General features: G+C 35.3%; 1 protein-coding gene and 1 long non-coding RNA gene across 5 annotated transcripts in view; one reads left to right on the top strand and one right to left on the bottom strand.

The window, feature by feature from the left end:
* PDE8A (phosphodiesterase 8A) overlaps positions 1-23,423 on the top strand; it is a 246,475-nt gene that overhangs the window by 45,597 nt on the left and 177,455 nt on the right. For 2 of the 4 annotated variants that reach the window (XM_074295301.1, XM_074295302.1), the window contains exon 1: positions 9,120-9,726. The exons of the other annotated variants lie outside the window; for them this stretch is intronic. In XM_074295301.1, coding sequence (XP_074151402.1) covers positions 9,658-9,726 — 69 coding nt within the window. In that variant the 5' untranslated portion in view covers positions 9,120-9,657. Of the gene's footprint in view, positions 1-9,119; positions 9,727-23,423 lie in introns of those variants that run through there. 4 annotated transcript variants of the gene reach the window in all.
* Positions 450-9,491, bottom strand: LOC141558313 (uncharacterized). The gene is made up of 2 exons (XR_012487031.1): positions 9,409-9,491; positions 450-1,460 (listed from the first exon to the last, which is right to left on the bottom strand). It is a non-coding gene; the product is annotated as an uncharacterized LOC141558313 (long non-coding RNA).

Below are 23,423 nucleotides of genomic sequence, written 5' to 3'. Positions count from 1 at the left end.
CATATGCACAGCCAGTTCCCCTCATTCTCTTCCATCACCATGTTTTAGGACTGGATGTTATTCATTCCAGTAGAGGATAAGATTAGATTAGGATATCACCTTCCCACAAAACCTTTCCTGGGTCCCCCATGCTTCTCCACTCTAAAGTTACCTGTATTTACCTTTAGTATCCTTATACACGGTGTCCCCAAAGTCTTAGTGCAGTTTAAAAACCATTTATCCTTGTCTCCTATTTCTTTCATATGACAGTTATCCCAAGTATCTCTTTTCCTCCACTTTTCAGAGAGCCATTCTATCTAAGAAATATATTTTTTAGGAAAAAAAGTTAGTTCAACCAATCAGTTCATTGAAAAAGTGCATTGTGTAACTAACACGCGTGAACTTCCCACCTCCAGGGGAACGTTCTTCATTTGAGCTATGCTTGATCTTTATGATTTTGTGACATTTGCTTTTTGATTTTTTTGGTGCATGATTGTTCTTTCCATTTACATCATTATGGTCACTGTGTATATTCTCCTCTTGGCTCTGCTCCCTTCACTCTCCATCAATTCACTCTCCTCACTGCTCTGGGTTTATCACTTGGTGCAGTTTTAAGCTTTCATTTGTTTTAATCGCATAAAACCTCATTAAGACTGGGGATGCCTTTTCTATGTATGTGCCATTTTCCCTGAAGAGAACGTAAAGTCCTCACAGGTTGGGACTGTTTCCTTTTTGTCTTCCTCCCTCATATCTTCCACAACACTCAGCATGTTGCAGGCATGGAATCAATTGAATAATTCATCATGGACTTCACGTATCATGGTCTGGAGTGATGGAGAGATCTCTGGCCGGGGAAGGAAAAGCCCTGATGAGTGGCAGCTGTGCCACAAATGAACTGTGACCTTGAGCACACTCCCGCTATGCTGCCTCCCAAGTAAAATGAAGGGTTTTAATTAGATCACAGACTCAGCAAAGGCCTCTAAGGTCCCTTCCAGTTCCCTCATTTTGTGACTCAGTGACTCTGTGACTCAGGGGTCTTTCATCAAAGTACTGGGGTGTTTCCTATATGTGGCCTCGAGCAAATGTCACTGAGAAAAGATGAAATAGTTGATTTTTCTTCATGCATTCGGAGGTCATCTCAGTAGGCTTTGGCACCATGAAAGTGGTTTCTGGCTTCACTGAAACTGGCATTCCTGCCTTCACAGCAGGGTCTGATATTCCTTTATCTAGTTGTTTCAGTGTGTATTCCCTGGGAAACTGAAATTTGGGATCAACAGCTCAGGAATCATAGTTTTTGGTTAATACAGGAGGAGGAGGGGGATGTGATTTGCTGACTGGAGATCTTAATTACTTCATTTCTGGAATTCTTGAGTGGTGAGTGCCTCAGAATGAGGCTGGCTGCTCCAACCATGCTTTATTTGTTCCCCTACCATCTTCTTATTGCCCACCTTGATACCAGATTTAGTCCCCCTCCCTTACTCCTGGAAAGGAAGGAAACAAACATTTAGTAAACACCAACTCTGTGCCAAGCATTGTGCTAAGACTTTACAAATGTCAGACCCTTTGATCCTTATAACAACTCTGGGAGACAGAAGCTTATTATCCTAATTTTAGATGAGTAAACTGAGACAGAAGGAGGTTAAGTGTCTTACCTAGAACCACACAGAGAATAAACATCCAAGGACAGATTTGTACCCAAGTTTTCTTAACTTCATGCCCAGAGTTCTATCCAATGGGCCTTGTAGCTGCTTCTAGGCAAAGGGTATGTTAATCATTCCATTATTGTTCAACTCATCATCACCATAACTTAACAAACTAAAATACCTTTTCTTGATCACCACTTCCTTGTATAATGCAATCTCTTTTGTTTTTGTATTTCCAATATTGAGTACAGTGTTCAACATGTAGTTAACTTTAAATACTTTGTTTTGTTTTATCCTTCCTTCTTTCCTTCCTTCCTTCCTTCACTTAGAGGTAACTACTGGGACAGAAAGACATCTCAAAAAGAAGGTACTTAATTGGAGTAGACTAGAGGAAGAGACTGAGTCTGAACATAAGGATCTTATAATACCATTTTATTGTTTTTTTCCCCCTCTAGAGTCTAGAAAATCTAGATGTAAAGAGACATGCTATTAATATTCCTGAAATTTCTATTTATCCATCTATCATAGAAAATAAATACAGTGTGAAGAATGAGTTGGAAAAAGGAATGATTAAGAGGTTTCTTAAGTGATCATATATGTTTTACTTTTTCCCCTTGTATCAAAACCCCTGTTATTCATGGGATATGAAGAGATTTTTTTTAGTCTCCTTTGTTGGATCTGCATTCATGCCACACCTATTAATTAACTTTGGACACCTTCCAAGGGTCTCCTCTCCTCTCCTCTCCTTTCTTCTCCTCTCCTCTCCTCTTCCCTCCTCTCTTCTTTTCTCCTCTCCTCTCCTTTCCTCTCCTCCTTGATTTGACACTCAAACCCATCCTGATCTGTTAAGTCTTGCCATTTCTACTATTACAACATCTTATCTTTTTTTTCCATTTATACAGCTAACTCCCTGGCTCAGACCCTCAATATCTTTTGCCTGGACTATGACAATAAACTTCTACATTGTTCTTCTATCTCAAATTTCTCTCTACTCCAATTTATCCTTCATTTAGCTGCCAAATCTATTATTCGGAGTTATTTTGCTCATTGCTATGTCAGTAAAACTGACTAAGTGAAATAGATGAATATTTATGAAAATGTAAACTGTCCAGGTTAACAGAAGCTGGAATAGAATACTTAAATAACCATATTTTGGGAAAAGAAATTGAATAAACCATCAACAAGATCTCTAGGAGCCAAAAAGAATCTCTAGGATCAGATAGATTCACAAATGAATTCTAAGAAACATTTAAGAAACAATCCCAATCCTATATAAAATGAAAACATAGGTACAGAAGGAGTCCTATCAATTTTTTATGGTACAAATATGGTTTTGATAACTCAATCAAGGAGATCAAAAAAAAGAAAAAAACTTTATATATAAATTTCCTTAGGAACATCAATGCAAAAATTTTAAATAAGTCTAATAAGGAGATTACAACAATACATAATAAAGATCATATACCATGACCAGGGGGAATTTATACCAAGAATGCAAAGCTGGTTCAATATTAAGAAAAATTTGGTGGTATTGATCATGTGAATAATAATAACAATAAAATAATATTATATCAATAGATATAGAAAAGACCTTTGATAAAATATAATATCCATTCCTATTAAGCAAAGAAGCCCTAGCTTTCATAGAAAGCATAGTAATCAATAGAATATTTCTTAAAATGATAAGTGTTATCTTTCTAAACTCCTCAGGAAACATTGTAAGTGTTATCTTTCTAAACTCCTCAGGAAACATTGTATAAAATGGGGACAAACTTGAGGCCTTCTCAGTAACATCAGAAGCAGAGCAATGATGTCCGTCACCACCACTTTTCTTCATTATTGTACTAGAAATGCTAGCTATAGCAATAAGAAAAGAAAAAGAAATAGAAGGAATACATGTAGGCAATGAAGAAACAAAACTTTTACTCTTTGCAGATGAAATTATGGTATACTTAGAGAATGCTAAAGAATCAACTAAAAAAGTAGTTGAAATAATTAACTTTTGCAAAGTAGAAGGATATAAAATAAACCCATGTAAATCATCATTTCTATATATTATCAACAAAACTCACCAGGAAAACTTAGAGAAATTCCATTTTAAAATAATTGCAAATAAGAAAATACTTGGGTTTCCACTTGGTAAGACAAATCCAATTGAACACAATTACAAACCACTTTTCACAAAATAAAAGTAGATCTAAAGATTTGGGTAAATATTAATTGTTCATGGGAAGGCTGAGCCAATATAATAAAAATGACAATTCTACCTAATTGTTATTTATTTAGTGTCATTAAACTGACAAAAAGCATTTTATACAATTAAAAAATAGTAACAATTCATCTCGAAAACAAAAGGATAAGAATATCTAGGACATCAATGGAAAAAATGTTAAGGGAGACAGCAAAGCAGTTTCAGATTTCAAACTATATTGCAAAGCAGTAATAATTAAAAAAACAAAGTTAGGCCATATAGTGGATAGAGTATTGAATTTGGAATCAGGAAGACTCATCATCTGAGAGAGAACTGAGCCAAATTTATAAAATTAAGAGCCATTCCCCAAATGAAAAATGATCAAAGGATATGAACAGGAAGTTTTCAGAAGAAAACAATCAAAACTTATCAATAATCACATGAAAAAATGCTATAAATCAGTACTGATTAGAAAAAATAAAAATTAAAACTCTGAGGTATCACTTTATACTTAACAGATTGACTAACATGATACAAAAGGAAAATAGCAAATGAATGCTTGGGGATGTGGAAATATTGGGACACTAATTCATTGCTAGTATAGTTGTGAACTAAGTCCAAACATTCTGGAGAGAAATTTGGAACTATGCCCAAAGGGCTATAAAATTGTACTTTTTGACTCAGTAATACCATTACTAAGTCTGTATCCCAAAGAGATCAAAGAAAAGGAAAAAGGAACTATTTGTACAAAAATATTTATTGTAGTCCTTTTTGTGGTGGCAAAAAATTAGAAAATGAGGGGATGCCCCAGATGGAGAAAGGCTGAACAGATTATAGTCTATCATTGTAATAGAATACTCTAAGAACAAAACAAAAAACACAGGAAGACACATATGAACTCATGCAGAGTAAAGTGAGCATAATCAGTAGAGCACTAACCATAGTAACGACAATATTGTAAGGATGACCAGCTGTGAAAGACTCTGACCAAGACAGTGATCCAAGACAATTCCAAAGGACCTGTTATGAGAAATGATATCCACCTCTAGAGAGAGAACTGATGAACTGTGAATGCAGACTGAAGCATAATTTTAAAAATTATTTATTTTTTCTATGTACTATACTATGCATGTATAGTAACTTTTAAAGTACAAATTTCTTTATGATCATGTTAATAGAGAAAAATCAGAACAACAGGGAAAAATCACAGGAAAAAAGAAAGAAAAAAACAACAAAAAAAGAAGTGAACATAGCGTGTGTTCTTTTACATTCAATCTCCATAGTACTCTTTTTGGATGCAAATGGCATTTTCTATCCAACGTTTATTGGATATTTGGATATTGGATAAACTTTCTATCCAAAATTTATTACCTTGGATCATTGAACCACTGAGAAGAACCAAGTTTTTCATAGTTGATCATCGCACATTCTTGCTGTTACTGTGTATAATGTATTTCTGGTTCTGCTTGTTTTGTTTAGCTTTAGTTCATGGAAATCTTTCCAGCCCTTTCTAAAATAAACTTTTTCATCATTTTAAAAATAGAATAATAATACCTCATTACCTTCATATAACACAATTTATTCAGCCATTCCCTAATTGATGAGCATCTACTCATTTTCCAATTCTTTGCTACCACAAAAAGAGCTGCTACAAACATTTTTGCACAGGTAGATCCTTTTCCTTCTTTTATGATTTCCTTGGAATACGGAGAGAGTATGCATAGTTATGTAGCCCTTTGGGCACAGTTCCAAATTGCTCTCCATAATGGTTGGATCATTTCACAACTTCAACAATGCATTAGTGTCCCAGTTTTCTCACATCCCCTCCAACATTTAATGATAATTAAATAATGATTTAATGATAATGATCTTTTCCTGTCATTTTAGCCAATCTGAGAAGTGTGAGAGTATCTCAGATTTGTTTTAATTTGCATTTTTCTAATCAGTAGTGATTCAGAGCATTTTTTCATATGACATAGATTACTTTAATTTTATCATCTGAAAATTGGCTGTCCATATTCTTTGACCACTTATCAATTGGGGAATGACTTGTATTGTTATAAATTTGACATAGTTCTTTATATGTTTTAGAAGTGAGACTTTTATCAGAAACACTGGTTGTAAAAATTTTATACTTCTCTTTCAATCTTGTTTGTTGGTTTTGCGCAAAACCTTAATTTAATGTAATTAAAGATCATTCATTTTGCATTCCTAATGTTTTCTTGTTATTCTTTGGTCATAAATTCTTCCCTTCTCCCAGTGATCCAAGTGAGGGATAAGTAAATTATTCCCCACTCTCTAATTTGCTTATAGTATCACCCTTTATACCCAAATCATATACCCATTTTGACCATATTTTGGTATGGGGTGAGATGTAGGTCTATATTGAGTTTCTGACATATTATTTTCCAGTTTTTCCAGCAATTTTTGAGAAATAGTGAGTTCTTATCCCAGAAGTTGGACTTTGGAGATTTGTATTTGATCACTATATTAATACTAATTAATATTAGATTAGATTGATTATTGTGTCATATATGTTTAACTTATTCCTTGATCCACCATTCTGTTTCTTATCCAGTACCAAATGATTTTGATGACTGCTGCTTTATAATATAATTTTAGGTCTGGTACTGCTAGACCACCATCATTTGTATTTTTTCCCCATTAATTCCCTTGCTATTCTTGACATTTTATTCTTCCAGATGAATTTTGTTATCATTTTTTCCTAGCCCCATCAAATAATTTTTTGGCAGTGTAATTGGCGTAGCACTGAATAAGTAGACCAATTTAGATAGAATTGTCATTTTTATTATATTAGCTTGGCTCACTCCTTCGTGAACAATTGATATTTTTCCAATTATTCAGATCTGAATTTATTTGTGTGAAAAGTGTTTTGTAATTGTGTTCATATAGTTCCTGAGTTTGTTTTGGCAGGTAGACAACAAGATATTTTATTTTATCTAGTTATTTTAAATGGAATCTCTCTATCTCTTGCTACTGGGCTTTGCCACTAATACATAGAAATGCTGATGATTTGTGTGGGTTTATTTTATATCCTGCAACTTTGCTAAAGCTTTAATTGTTTCACTGAAGTATAGTTTTAAAAAAAATCTTCATCTTTATTTTTTATTGTATTTGTGTTTTCTGTTACAACATGACTAATATAAAAATATATTTTGCAGACCTCTCACGTATAGTAATTGAAATCAATTTGCTTGTGTTTCTTCTGGGCTTGTATCTCAAAGAGATCTTAAAGGACGGAAAAGGACCCACATATGAAAAAATGTTTGTGGCAGCCCTTTTTGTAATGGCAAGAAATTGGAAAGTCAATGGATGTCCATCAGTTGGAGGATGGCTGAATAAATTATGGTATATGAATGTTATGGAATATTATTGTTCTGTAAGAAATGATCAACAGGATGATTTCAGAGAGGCCTGGGGAGACTTACATGAACTGATGATAAGTAAAGTGAGTAAAACCAGGAGTTCATGGTACATGGCAATAACAAGATTATATGATGATAAATTCTGATAGATATGGTGCTCTTCAACAATGAGATGATTCAAACAAGTTCCAATTGTTCAGTCATGAAGAGAGCCATCTTCACCCAGAGAGAGGCTTGTGGGAACTGAGTGTGGTTCACAACATAGTATTTTCACTCTTTTTGTTGTCATTTGCTTGAATTTTATTTTGCTTCTCTTGTGCAGCATGATAATCGCATAAATATGGTATGTGTATTATATATATGTATATGTGTATTATATATATATAAATATAAATACACATATATATATACATATATGTATATATATATATGATTTAACATATATTTCTACCACGTTTAACATATATTGGACTACCTGCCATCTAGGGGAGGGCATGGGGAAAGGAGGGGAGAATTAGTTTTGCAAGGACTAATATTAAAGAATTGTCCATGAATATGTTTTGAAAATTTTTCTTGCTGCATAAGAAAAATCGGATTAAGAAGGAAAAAAACGGAGAAAGAAACAAAATGAAAGCAAACCACAACAGAAAGAATAAAAATGCTATGTTGTGGTCCATGTTCAATACCAATGGCCCTCTCTCTGGGTATAGATGGCTCTTCATAAGGCCTAATCTCTTTCAATTGGTAGACAATATAGTTTTATTGTAGCTTTAATTATCAGAAAAGGTTTAGCATTTTTCTTAGAGATCTATGTCTTTTTTTTTCAAAAAATTTACATTTCAAAAAGATATGAAAATCATAAAGGAATGAAATTATATAGAACTTATAACTCTTGAGCATACAGGAACAATTTACAAAATTTTAGAATTTTTTTTCCTTTTATTTAAACTTTTCTCTCTGATCATTGAAATAGGAAATTTTAAAAAAAGCTATTCATCCCAGTAGACAAAAAGACATTTATTTCTTCTAATTGTTCTTTCAGATAATTGAAGTGGGGCAGATTGGGGAGTTTTCTTTTTTAGAGACCTCAGTCTTGATCAATAAGAAGAGGAAGAAGAGGAAGAGGAGGAAAAAGAGGAGGAAGAAGAAAAGGAAGAGGAAGAGGAGGAGAAGGAAGAGAAGGGAAAGACAATTGAGTTTGCTTTTTCAGAGATCTAGTGGTTTTGGCTTACAAGAAATGTTTTGTTGTTGGCAAATAATAAAATAATTTAGCAGAAATACTAGGGGAGACAGTGAGAAGAAATGAGAGGAATACTTTATAAAGAATCTGGAAAATGGATTCTAATTCAGTCTCTTACTGGCTGCTTGATGAGGGTTCAATCACTTAATCTCTATGGACCTCAGTTTCTTCAATTATAAAGGAAGTCTTTCCATCCCTTATACAGAAATAATGTTTTATTCTTTGAACAAATAATCCAGACTGCTCCTATGGCACACATTACATTCACCCTGATTTTCTGTGTATTTCATTCATTCATTCATTCATTCATTTACTTATTTACTTTCCATTCATTCATTTATCTATCTATTTATTTGTTTAATCTATCCATTCATTCATTTATTTGTCTATCTATTTACTTATTAATGAGATAGTTGGGGTTAAGCCTAGGGTCACACAGCTAGTATCAAGTGTCTTAAGGTTAGATTTGAACTCATGTTTTCCTAGTCCTAAAGCTGGTGCTCTATTTAGTGCACCATCTAGCTGTCCCTATCTTACTTATTTTACTATATCATTTGTTTTCTTATGTTGGAGGAGAATACTTTGTCCCCTACCTTAATGATGTATATGAGCAAAAGGAGTTCTGCTGTGCACCATAAAATAATCTTTGATGTTTACATATATACACATAATTATACATAAATATATGTTATAAATATAATAAATTATAAAATATATTACAAAATATAATAATAAATTATATATGTGTATCTATGTGGAAGAAAGAAAGGTATCCTTATTTGAATTACTATGGGCTTCAGCTATTACCTTCTTTCCCTGAAATTCAGCTGTCTGGCCTCTTTAGGTATAATTATAGTATCTCTTCTCTAAGGAATTTTGTTTAAATTTTACTTTATTTTTCCATTAGAAAGAACTTTTTCCTTTCTCTTAATCCCCCCATTTCATTTTAAAGAAAAACAAGACTCTTACAATTATATTCATAATTAAAATTAATTCTCACGTTGTCCATGTTCAAAAATATGTGTTATTCTACTTCTCAAATCCATCATCTCTATGTCAGGAGATGGGTAGAAAAGATTGTCATCTTCTGTAGCTGTTGCAATAATCAGAAAGTTCTAAATTCTTTTGATGTTTTGATTGTTCCCTTCTGGAATATCCTCTTCTGCTCTTCAGTCTCCTTGCTTTTCTGTTTCTCTGTGGGATTGGACAGAACTAAAGATGGAGTCACTTTTGTTTCTTCAGCACTGCTCCTGCTGCTCTTTTTCCTCTCTAGACCATCTAGTCCAGGTTGGGGGCCTAGTGTGCTGGGACCTCCAGTGCATCCTTATAAATAAGCGAGCCTGGACAAGGAGGGTTGGCTCTTGTGGGGAGGGACTGGACCCTGGCTTTGGGAGAAGCTCTATTTTCTGAGCCTGTGCTTCCTGAGTCACTGAAGTCTGTGAGTACTTCTCTCCTGAGGTCATCTTGCTGACTGCCTGCGGCTCCCCCTGCCAGCCTTAAGTGATGTCACCCTCTGGGCTCCCAGGGAACGACTTTCATCAGGACTTGAAGCTATGGGCAATAGCATTCCCTCGGGTCCTAGATTTGAGTAGAGCCTGTGCTAGTCTTCCTCAGGCAGGATGGTGCAGGTGCCTTCTTTCCATCATCCTGCTCCTGTCAGGGTTCCTACTATAGTAGAAACAGGCAAAGCGTGTCTCCCTTTTTCCTTGCTCACACCAAGCACTTGGTCTCCTACAACAATCCTTTGGGAGAATAAGGCCTCTAGCTGGCCTGCCTAGTATTGAGGCCTTGTTGTGTTGTTCCATTTCACTGATTCTGCTAGATCTCACAGAGATCTACACTTCCATGAACTTGGAGATCAAGAACCAAATGTCCTTCAGATAGGCCTCATCACCTACCATCTTAAGGTGATCCTGGGGAGCTGGGACCAAGTATAGATAGAATGCAGTCCTTGGGGAGTCTTATCACTACAGTTGATATTTGCTGCCTCAGCCTCAGAACTATAATAGTTATTCTTTCCACATTGGAACTTTCCCCATTGTAGTTTTGATGTATCACAGGTTGGCATAAGAAGTTAAATGGGAATTTCTGGGCAGTTTTGTGAAAGCCACAGATGACACCCACAGTTTAGCAGATGACAAAGTTTAGAAACTCAGAAATGCATAAAATATATGTATAATACTGTATAGTATCAACATATTTTATCTTTTAATATCATAATAATTCAATTCTTCTCCGGTACAGAGGGAGGGCCAAAAAATTTTATGTGGATTTTCCAGATTGTGATTGTGTTGTGCCCCTAACCCATGTGATGTGGAAGAGATCAAGGTAGATACAATTAAGTAAAGATTTAAAAGCACTTGTGGTGTTGGGAATATAGTGACCAAAAGGGAAAGAATCCCTGTCCTCAAGGAGCTTACACTCTATTATAAAGTAAACAACATGTATACAGGTCAGTAAATATGAACAGGAAGAACCAATCCATGTGTATAGAGGAATAGGTCAGGATAGGGAAGGAATCAGGAAAGGCTTTGCTTACAAAGTAGTTTGAGCTGAGAACTGAAAGAAGCTAAGAGTTTCAAGAGCTGGGGGTAGGGCAGCGTGGAAGAGAAGGGGACAAAGATTACAGGGACTATTGAGCAAATGCCTAAGGAAGATGCAAGGACTTTAGATGCATTTGGAGAACAATTAACCAATTAAAGGGAAGACAGATTGGAAGATATGTGGACCTTGATTAACAGAATAAGGACTCTGGAATTTATTAGATGGTGATTGAGGATCCATTGAAGATTATTGAGCAATGGAGTAACATAATTAGAGCTTTACATTAGGAAAATTTATCCAGCAATGACCTATTTGTAGATTATTAGTATAATTCAAACACAAGGATAGTGGGAGTGGGAATGGATTCTTGAAATGAAATGGTCTTCCTACCTGCTCTAGTTCTTGCAGAGTAACTGCTGGGTTCTTTTATTCCTCTGCATGCATGTGATTCTGGAGATTTTAAATTTGTTTGTTGTTGTTATTCTTTTGCTTGCTACTTGTATTCTGAACCTTAATGCACAGTAATATTTAGCACATAATTAGTGCATAATAAATGGCTTGTTAACTGTTAACTGACTGGTACTTTCTTAGACTGTAAGCTCCTTGAGATCAAGGACAATGTTTTTTATTTATCTAAGATGCTTAATAAATATTTATTGACTATTGACATTGGATACTACTTGGTAATCAGGATAATACAATGTTTCAGCTTAATAGATTTAAAATCTGGTTAACTTAATTTTAAAATGGAACATTTTGTTGCTAATTCATTTAATAAGTTTACTTTGAATTGTATTGAATATAAACTGGTCACTTAGAGTAGAAGAAAAACTAACAATTCATTATCCTAAAAGAAATAAAACTTTCCTGCTTTTTTGCATGGGTTGTATTTCAAGTGTGTGAGGGTCCTGAGAAGGACAGGGAAGATCTGCTTTTATGTCAGATTCTGTGATTCCATTCATACTTTGATACATGTCATGGATTAACATTAGCTCTCTGTCTTACATTGCTTCTTTCTCTTTGTAGCTCTAAAAAAATATGGCATTCTGAATCCAAGTTTTGCTTCTGATGAGTCATTTGACTGGGTATTAGGCCAAGATATGTGCCAGAGATCTTTTGTGGAAAATACAGCCTTTTGCCTTAAATAAATTGAGCAATTTAGGATTATCTATCTCTTTAAAAAAGAATGAATTTGTCTTTGAAAGAATCCCTTGTAACATCAAAATATCACTCTTCCCAAGAGATTAAACTGTAAATGTACAGCTATAACTGAATATTACTCTTTCCTGAAAAATTAACAATAACTCAGAAAAGAACATCATGAGAAAGATATGCAATTGGTTAACAAATATTTTTCTTGCCTAATAATTTCTAGACAAGTGGGAAACTGATGAAATTTAAATGGACTTCATCATTTAACTATTTCTTTCAAAGGTTCTCAATATCTTAGTGTCCAAGCACCTCAGGAAGTATGGATGTGTAACATATAGACTATTTAGAAGCAGTTGGGACAATTAAGAGTAAAACCTATGGTCAGGTGTTTTGACTTTCTCCTTCTGGAATAGAGACTCACCTCCCTGCCACTCTGGCCACTATAATGCTGCCAGGGTTACAAGGGTCTGTTTGGAAGCTACATGGTGGTTCTCTCACCCTTTTTAAAATAAGAACATTTCATTTAAACCCTAAAACCCTTAATTTCCCCTGAATATATTCAGGAATTTCTGAATTGGTTAAATTGGTTTCCAAAACTATCATCACAGAGTGGGGCAGTGGAGGAAGGGAAGAAAATAAATAAGCATTTGTGTGGCACCTACTGGGAACATAGTATTTAATTTATAGACTAAATACTAAAGTATTTAATTTAATATAAGAGGAGTGAGGCATAATCTTTCCTTTGGTCCCATTCACAGACTCTACTTTGGTTCTTCTTCGAAAGGATTTCAGTCCTCTTTCTACCCATCCTCCCTTTTTAACCAACCTTCCTGTAGCTTCCCTGTCCATTCCCGTGTTCTCTTGATCTCCAGACTCCAGAGTGAGGAAGGGGGATCAAGGCAGATAGACATTAATGATGGGCCATCAGTTTTTGTGCAAAAGACTCATTTCAGAAGTTGTTTCTCTACCTCTACATGTGCTTGCTTCCCATGGAGAATTCATTTTGGGTGAGTCCTTCATCATGTTGATGGCACCTTGGCTACTGGTAACAACTTATAGGAATACAAGGGTGTTGGGAAAGGGGTCAGGGAGACTGAGAGGTTGAATGCGTCTCCTTTCCTAGAAGTCAGGCCTTTCTATGTTGTCTCTCTGACCACCTCTTTCTATTCAAATATATATCCATTTGCTATGCTTTCCTTATCATGGCTTTTACAAGGTCTCAGATGATTTTTTTTTAATGTTGACTCTTACAGAGAAGCTAATGTTCATCTGGGATATTAAAATCTACTTTCATGAGTTAATTTTTTATACATGTTTTGACAGGTTTGATATTGCATCTGTATCATAGATCTATAGGAAAAAATAAACCTCCTTTTAGATTGTTGCAAGTGGTTTCTTAGTATGAGACATTCAGGGTCAGAATTCAAATGACGATTAGCAGATTCCACAATTTCAATTTTCTAGTTATCTTTTTTTAGTTATCTTGCTTGTACATTATTTTGTTGCTAATATATATATATACTTTATGAAATAATATATAATATATATCATATATTGTGTATAATAATATATCACATATAGCATATGCCATACATAATAATGTGCAATAATATGTAACATATATAATATATATTATACATAATATATAACATATGTAGTATATATTACATATATATGAATAATAATGTATGATGTATATAGTATACATTATTTATAATGTATAATATATGTATACTTTGTGAAAGAAAATATTGACTGGTAGAAATATAATTTTCTAGATGAGAGTGCAATTTTTTTTCTTGAATCACAAATGATCACTTTTAAAAATATTGATCCTATTAATCTCTAGAATGAATGAGGCAGGGGTATAGAAAGAAAATAATCAAAAATTAGTCCTTATTTTGGTAATTAAGATAAGCAGAAAGTTCTTAGCATTAGGTTTCATATGAATAGTACTTCCTCTAGTATCTCAGAATTGGAAGGGTCCTTAGAGGCCTTATACCCTGGAGTGTTTCAATTCCCTGGAGAATATCTTCTGCCAAAAGTTCTCTACACACTGATAGGGAAACTTACTACTTGAGGCAGGAGCCCATTCATTCTATTTTTGGACAGCTCTAATTACTAGGAAGTTCTCCCTTTATGCTAAGCTGAAATCTGCTTCCCTGTGACTTCCACCCATTGATCCTAATTTTTTAGTTTTTGGTGTTTTTTTTTTTTTTTAATAGAATCAAAAATGCCATGTGACTAGCCTTTCCATATTTGGAGACAGCTGTCTTAGCATCTAAGCCTTCCCTTCTTGAGGTTAACTCCTCACATGTGTGTGTGTGTGTGTGTGTGTGTGTGTGTATATATATATATATATATATATATATATATATATATATATACATATATATATATATGTATACACATCATATGGTTCTGCATATTCCTACCTTTCTGGTCATCTTCCTCTGGACAAATTCTAAATTGTTAATTTTATTTTTGTTCTGGCTTATGATTTCCTTGGCATAGAAAATCTTGGGTGAGGAAATGTTCTCTACCAATGTAGATTGAATTTTTAGAGTGTCATTTTGTCAAAATTTGTCTTAATATGTAATTTTTATAATGGTACTCAGTTTTCCAGATGTGGTCTTGGGGTAGCACAGATTATAATGCAATTATTTCTTCCCTTGTCTGGATACAGTTTTCATTAATTCAGCTTGAGATTGATCTTACTTTTTTTGGCAGTCATCTTACTCTTTTAGTTGCATTGAATTGGCAGTCAATTAAAGTCCCAGAGTTTTTGCACGTGAACTATTTCTTAAACCAAGTTTTCTCCATACTTATCCAGTTTTTCTTTAACATAATGAGAAGATTTTATATTATCCCTGTTAAAATTTCATTCTATTAAATTCACCCAACAAAATAAGATGACATCTTTTCATTTAGTCCTGATTCTATAATTTAATATATCCTTTTGATGTTTTAGGCAACTCTCTAAAATTGTAAATTGTAGATTATAAGGTACTGGCTTCTACTAATGGTGTTTCTTTACTCTGGGAGTCCCCTGTCCCCATGGATTTATAGATCCAAGCCTTATCTTTTTCCTCCCTTTATATTCCATTATTGTTCAGCCATCCTCCAATTGATGGGTCATTAACTCCCTTAATTTCTAATTATAAATGTTTGTATATTTGAGTAAATTTTATCTATCATTTTCTTTTTTTTTTAAATAAGAGCTTTTTATTTTTCAAAATACAAGCAACACAGTTTTTAACATTCATCTTTGTAGAACATTATGTTCTACATTTTCTCTCCCTCTGCCACCACCCTCCCCTAGACAACAATCTAATATAGGTTACACATGTGCAGTTATTTTAAATGTATTTCCATATATACCATGTTGTGCAAGAAAAATTGTATCAAAAGGGAAAAATGAGAAAGAAAAAAACAACAAATAAACTGCAATAACAGTTTTTAAAATGGTGAAAATACTATGTTGTGATTCACATCTCTCTGGATGCAGATGACTCTCTTCATCACAAATCTGAATAGTTCTTATTTTTAGTTGTGGATAGCATTTTCCATCATGGGTCTTTTAAATTTCTTCTTTCTTTAACGTCTTTGGGATATATGTCTAGCATGGATGTCTATAAATCAAAAGGTTAATACTTTTGGCTAGTGACTTTTTGAATATAGCTCCAAATTGCTTTCCAAAATACTTGGAAACAGCTTTAACAGTTCCACCAATAGTGCATTAATATGTCTGTCCTTGCACATTCCTTTCAAAAATTGTCATTTTCATCTTTGGTCCTCTTTCTGATAGGCACAAAGAGAAATTCTCATTTATACCTTAGTATTTGTAGCATTCCCCCTCCCCAATATGGTTATTGATTGTTTGCTTTTTATGTTAAGAACTGACTATATAATTTAATTATTTGTATTTTGGGATATGATTCTTATTCATATATATTTAAATCAATTTAATTCCATTATGAACTTCTTTAGGGTATGAGCTATCTTTTTTTAACATCCCTAAGACTTAGCACAGTGCCTAGCATATAATAGATGCTTAATAAATGCTTATTCTCTGACAGCTCCTTATATTTCTTGGAGCTTAGACTTTTTTCAGAGAAATTTGTAATCATGATTCCCCCTCCCCCTAGTTTTTATTTCCTTTCTAATTCTAACTGCACTTCTTTTGTTTGTATAAAAGGTTTCTATTTTATGTGATTAAAATTCCCTTTCTGGGACTCAAACCCAAGACTTCTTTATGGAAGAAAAACCCTGCCTTTCCAGTCCTGATCTCAAGTTAGCTTCTCTCTCCCTAAACTTGGAAGAAATACAACTCTCAGGGTCTTGTAGCTAATCCAGGATTTGCTGTAGGGTTGTTCCAAAGATAATCCCTGCAGTATCTTTAGTCAGAGTGTTGGTTTCCTTACTGTGCTTGCCTTGGCTTCCCTCATAGAGGGAAATCTTCTAACTGCCCATTTGTGCTGTTCTGAGCTGCATGAGGGAGTTTACTGTTGTTTCTCTTTGGATTTCTCTATCATTATTTAATCGGGACCCCCTTTTAGATTTTTGCTGGAGTGCGTGTGGTTATCCTGTACAACTTTTCATGTGGTCATCTTAACCAGAAGTCAGAATCATTTATTTCCAAAAATGCCATTCATTGCAAAGTGGCTTACAACAAGCACTAGGTTGTTGAGGGTCTTAAGATTGTGTTAAACTTCTCAACCATCTGGTCCTCTGTTTGGTTGGGGAAGAATGCTTCCATATCCTTGAATATGTGGCCAGAACTCTCCTTTTTATGCTGAGTGGTTGCTTCTGATGTCATTCTCATAGCCCCAGAGGAGTCAACAACTTCACTTTGGACAACACTGTGTGTAGAGGGTGGCCCTGGAAGGGGAGGCCTTTTTAGCCTGCCTAAATGAGTAGCCTGCCTTGTTATTTATAGGTCTGGTTTCTGCTGCATGCTTTCTTACAGTTATTCATCACTTCATTTTTCGACTTTTCACTCTGGGATGAAAAGTTCTGAACGCTGTAGAATATCAGAGTAGAGAGAATCTTCCCCAGTGACTGGATGCCACCCTTGTTTTCATTTTATCTGACCCAAATGCAGGATTCAGATCTGATCTCTGTGGTGGTATGTCCATTGTAGAGTACAATTCTTCTGCCTCCTTTGATCTGGGTGCTATATTCTGACAATATAAGATTGTATTCATGTTTTTAGTTTTAGTTGAAATACTAGAATTTTAGAAAATGGGAGCTGAGAAGACTTTTAGATACCCTCCAATTCAACTCCTCTCTATCTTACTGAAAAAGAAACTGAGTACCAGGGAGGGAAAACTAATTTGGGCCAATGTAACACTGATTCAGTGGCAGACCCAAGACTAGGTTAAAAAAAACAAATTAGAATGATGAAATGAATGCTAATCTCCATGAAGATTTCAAGCATTTTAGAATAAGATTATTGTAATTTTTTTGATGGAGGCAAGGCAACTTAAAATAGTTTTGTAATATAGGGACTTAGAAACTAGGGTACTGAGAATTCCAAAATAAAAAATTTTAAAAACTAAAGGCATTTTTGACTACCACTGAATTCATCTGATAGAGCTACTAAGTCCAAGCAGCATGGTGCAATTTTGTACCAGATTCTGGGAGAGATACAAAGGAAAAGAGGATATGTCCCTCCCTTTAAGGAGCTTCTAAACTAGTTTAGGTGATTGGATTTAACTTCTATGAAACATACATATATTCTAGAGCTGGACAGGGCATTAGATATCTTCTTGTTCAATCTCTTCATTACTGGATGAGAAAACTGAGGCCCACGAGAGCCTGATTGACTTGCCCAAAGTTACACCATCAGTAAATAACATGGCAAAGCTGGGATTTGAATTCAGATATTTGGACTATAGAACAGCTGGGTGGTACAGTAAATAAACTCATCTTCCTGGATTCAAATCCTGCCTCAGATACTTACTAGCTATGTGACCCTGAGCAAATCACTTCACCCTGTTTGCTTCAGTTTCCTCATCTGTAAAATGAACTGGAGAAAGAAATGGCCAACCACCCTAGTGTCTTGCCAAGAAAACCCCAAATAGGGTCATGAAGAATTGGATACAATTTTCAAATTTCAAGTCAACTATACTCCTGATAGACTATAAGGGGCAGGTAAGACATGTGGAAAAAGTAATTAGTAATAATAGTCTATCAAGTATCTATCGAGTTCTTGCTATGTGCTAGGCACTCTACTAAGTATTGAGGATATAGAGACAAAAGTGAAAGCTTACATTCTCATGAGAGAGATGCACTCACATGTATGTATACATGTACACAGTACATGTTTGTGTATATGTACTACACACGTATGCATATGTGTATATATATTACATATATTTTAAAGAGAGATCAAAGTCCTAAGAAATGAATGACAAATCCAGATTAAGTAAGAAGTAGAGGACAGCACTTATAGGACCATGGGCTTGGAGTTAGAAGAGACTTCCTGAGAGTTCATCTAATCCCATCCCTTCATTTTACAGGAGAGAAGTCCCCAGAGAATGAAGTCTTTTAAGAGTTTGAGTGCTGGAACTAGAATTTGTAGTGAGGACTTCTGTCCATTGTACCAGGCTTCCTCCCAGATCAGAGGAAGGTTCCTGCAGAAGCAGGTTCCTGGATAAGGATATGAGAGATTTCTGTGGGTAGAGATGAGGTGGTAGGGGAAGAGGGGGGAAGAAGGTGGGAGCATGTTCGAAGAGTTTAAAGGAGGGGCATAAGTGGGAAAGTATAAGCACAATTTTGGGTGGTTGATGAAGAGATCAGTGGAACTGGAATAGAAGATTCATGAGAATAAAGAAGGCGAGGCAGGTAGGAATGGATTGGAGTTTGTCCTGTCTTCACTAAATATGTTGCCAATTTTCTTTGTTCATCTTTCAGTATGGTTTTATTTTCTTGTGAAGCTTTACAGCCATTCCTTTTGATTTAGTGGTTCTAGTTTTTGTTTGTGGTCTCTTGACCTTCAATGCCAAGGTCTCCCACTGCATCGAGGGCCATCTCCAGTGGTCCTGGTCTCTCCCTGGCCATTGGACTCAGATGGCTCTGGAGAGGACAGTGAGGCAGGCGACCTTGCACAAGCCCTCCTTCACTTCAATCCAAGTCACTTACATGTCACAGCGTCACCTCCCTGATGCCATGGTCCTCTTTAAGAACGAAGGACAAACATCACTAACAATCTCTACAAAAGGATTATGAACTGAGAGGTGACATAATCAGGGCTGTGCCAGTGGGAAGATCAATCTGGTGGTGTGTGAGGGGTTGGATGGGGATCGAGGAAGAGATGAAATCTGGGATCAGAGAGATCCTTGGGAGTGACAGGAGTCATAGGAATGAAGAGATCTAGAACCATTAGAATTAGTCAGCTGTGGAGTTCCCAGGGAGCAGGGTGGCAAGAGGTCAAAGATGGCCAGAGGCCAACTTTGATACTGGGTTTCACCTTAGGAAGGGGGTAGGGAGAAAAACTGGGGAAGAAGGGATCCACAAAGTTGATGGCTCAGCTGTTTTTGCTAGAAGCCAGACTGCAGCCCTACTACTGGGGAAGAGGGACCTCACCTACCTGAGAAATGCAGTTTTCTGTTACTTATTCACAAAGCCAGAAGGCAGAGATTTATATTAAATCCTCTGGCTGGTGAAGTCTAACCAGACAATGGGGATTAAGGTAGGCTTATTACATAGGAAGTAATTGTAATAACTTGGGTGTGAAGTGATAAGAGACTTTATAAATGAGGTGGTAGCAGTGGGAAAGAAAAGGAAGGGACAGGTGTTCTAACTGCCGTCCTTATTGGATGTTTGTTGAAGGAAGACTCACACAGGTGGCAAACGTTTTCAGAATTCCATGGGAAAATATACTTGAATTTAGAAAATGGAAAAATAAGCCATCAAGTGTGAAAATTCAACTTCAAGATGACTTCTACATTTAGAAGGACTTGGTGTGCTGTCAGATTAATCAACATTCGAGAGTTTTGAGGTCTCTAGTCCATATGAACAGCAGGGTGTAAATAGCCAGTTCTGTTGATTTCTACCCAAATCACGTATCTCTGAACTTCCTGTGAATTTCTCCATCTTTCCCTCTTTTTGTTTCTTGTCACCTGTTAGTGACCCACTTTCTGTTTCTCCATCTATTGTCTCTTTAACAAATGAATTGTGTTCAGCTTACATTGAATTCTAATGTCTCTTTTCATAATTTAAAAAGAACAGTCACTGGAACCTCTTAGGCTGTGAGAGGTATACGATAGATATACTTCGTATCTCTATGAATAGAGTAGATTTTGTTCTTGTGCTATATGTATTTGTATGTACGTATGTATATTATATTATGTGATATATATATATATATATGTATATATATATATATATATGTATGTGTGTGTGTGACCTTTTATCTCTTCCTGACAAGATAATAAGTTTCCTGAGGATAGGGGAGAACTATTGTCTTAAGATCATAGAATGTTAGAGCTAGCAAGGCTTTTGAAGATTATCTAATCTAATTTTCTGATTGTACAGATGTGGAAATTGAGATTGAGTGAGGGGAAGTGACTTACTTGTCCAAGTTTATACTGCTGATAATCAGCAGAGGTGAAATTTATCCTTATATTTGAGAAGACGAACTCAAATCTAACCTCAAACACTTACTAGATGTGTATACCTGAGCAAGTCACTCTGACTCAGTTTCTTCCATTATTATTAGTATTTCTTGAATAAGAAGTTTATAAGGATATTTAAGGTTATTTTTTTCTAAACCCAAAACCAGACCTTTTTTTGGGTCTTTTTTGCTGATTTCCTTAGATATTTAACAGGACTTGTCTTCTTTTTTGTGTGTCTTGGACCCATTTGGCAATCTGGTGAAGCCTATGGACCCCTTCTCAAAATGATGTTTTAAAATGAATGAAGTGCTAAATTTCAATTAAAAAATTAGTGAATATAAACATGTGATTTCCTCACCTTCCCCATATTGTCCCCTGCTCTCCCATCTAACTATGGGCCCCAGAAGAAGAAGCCTTACTTCAAATGTAATCATATGGAAGCTGGCTTACAACAGGGGATTTCTTAGCTTTTTTACTGCATTCAGGTGTCTTCCCCTGGTGACTGAAGGAGTTAACTCCCCTTTATGTGCTACTTTACCATTTACAAAGCACTTACCTAATAACCACCCTATGAAGCCCCCATTTTACAGTTGAGGAAAGCGAAGTAGAGTGGTTAATGACTTGCTTATAGTTTACAGGGCTAGTGAGTGTCAAAGGTGGATTTCCCATCCAGGAGTTCTGATTTCATATATGGTGCTCTCTCTGTCTGGACTCAGAGGCATCTTCACCAATTTTCACTCGGAAGTGAGGGGTATTCCTCAAAACATTTTAACTTCTTTTAGAAACGCATTATGAATCGGACGCCCATTGTTTTTGCCATATCAGGAGCAATCTATGCTTTGAGTTAGTCTTTGAAGAGAGTGTCAGGTCTGAATTAGCAGAGAAGAGGGGGAATTGGCATCCCAGGTAAGAATAGCCAGATGGAAACGTGGTTGAAGCTTTGAAGTTTGAGAGAGAAAAGTAATCGCTTTGTCTTGTGTTCCCTTATTTGTATTACCTTTACTATTACATCTGTCACGGTTAGAATGTGAACTTTGGTCTAAATGCAAACTGGTTTGCCATTTGCAAAAGGGCCAGGCCAACTGACCAGGATTTGAAGAAAATCTCAATACTAGATTTACGGAGGACACATGAAAAATAACTGAGGTCTTCCCGAGGGCTTGCAAACAAATTGTGATTTCTAGCTTTCTGTGTTTAAAAAAAAAATCTCCTTGTCCTTGAATGTTTTATTTTATTGTCTTTCTCCCCAAATATTCCCCCAAGCAAGCCCTGAAACTTGTTTTGTGAATGTGGATATTCCTTTGTTAATTCCAAGCAGTCTCAAAACCAATGCCCTGTTGTTTCCACCTCTGCTTAAATGGCTCAGAGCCCAGAAGGGTCTTTGGGTTGAAAACCATTTGAGAAATATTTTGTGTAAAGGATTTCTAAGGCTGCCACCCAAGTAAGTCTCCTGGAGGTCATTTTTCATTAAGAACCAATCAAATAATTTTCCCATTTTTTTTGTTTTTAAAAAGATCTATAATCTTCTAAATTTAGTTGAGTGAGACAAAGCCAAATTTGCATTTTCATAACAGCATAGCTTAATAGCAGTCACAAATATTTTGAATGGCCTATTTCAGCAGAATCTGAAAAATTATTCAAATTCTTTTCTGCTCAAGATTTATTTTTATAAATAACCTGACATTTCCTCTGGGCTTCTAAAGCTTTATTCCTTTTACTTATGTGATTTCAGCTTTCTCTACCTGAGCAAATTGCAGTGAAAGCAAAGATTTTTATCTTTCCACGTTAATTCTGCTTACCTAAGTCACCAGAGGAAAATGTTCTCATCTTCACTCCACTGGTTTCCACTGGTTTAGTCCCATTCCTTTCTAATTCCTCAAAGACACAGGTGGCTGCCTTGGTAATCAGGTGAATGAGTTTGAATTTAAAAAACAAATATAAAGTATTTCTCTCTATAAAAAAACAAAAGACTTCAACAGAAGTAGAAAAATGTGATAGGAAAAAGTATTTTCTTACTAAGTTTCACTAAAATTCCACATTAGTTTTTGGTAGTGAAATTTAGCCAATAGGAATTTGTTTCAAGGATCATACTCACAGGGTAGCAATTAATAATAATAATAGCTAACATTTCTATTGCATTTTAAGGTTTATAAAGGACTTTAGAGATGTGATTTAATTTGATCCTTGAAGTAGGAACTACTATTATATCCATTTCACAGATGGGAAATAGGAGAGGGTAAGTCACATAACAATCAACTGAAGCAGGTCTTTTTTTTTTTTAATTTTTTATTATATATATATTTTTTATAATATTATCCCTTGTATTCATTTTTCCAAATTATCCCCCCCTCCCTCTATTCCCTCCCCCCGACGACAGGCAATCCCATACATTTTACATGTGTTACAATATAGTCTAGGTACAATACATGTGTGTGAATATCATTTTCTTGTTGCACAATAAACATTAGAATCCGAAGGTACATGCAACCTGGGCAGACAGATATTAGTGCTAACAATTTACATTCACTTCCCAGTGTTTCTTCTCTGGGTGTAGCTACCTCTGTCCATCATTGATCTGAAGCAGGTCTTTTGAACCCCAAATCCAGTATTTTGTTCCCTGTACCTGAGAAGAATAAAAAATTGGTAAAGAGTTTAGACATAAATCAG

Source organism: Sminthopsis crassicaudata, chromosome 2 (genome assembly GCF_048593235.1).
Source record: "Sminthopsis crassicaudata isolate SCR6 chromosome 2, ASM4859323v1, whole genome shotgun sequence".
Lineage (NCBI taxonomy): Eukaryota > Metazoa > Chordata > Mammalia > Dasyuromorphia > Dasyuridae > Sminthopsis > Sminthopsis crassicaudata.
The sequence above is the reverse complement of the archived record's forward strand: the minus strand, read 5'-3'. Positions and strand labels throughout refer to the sequence as shown.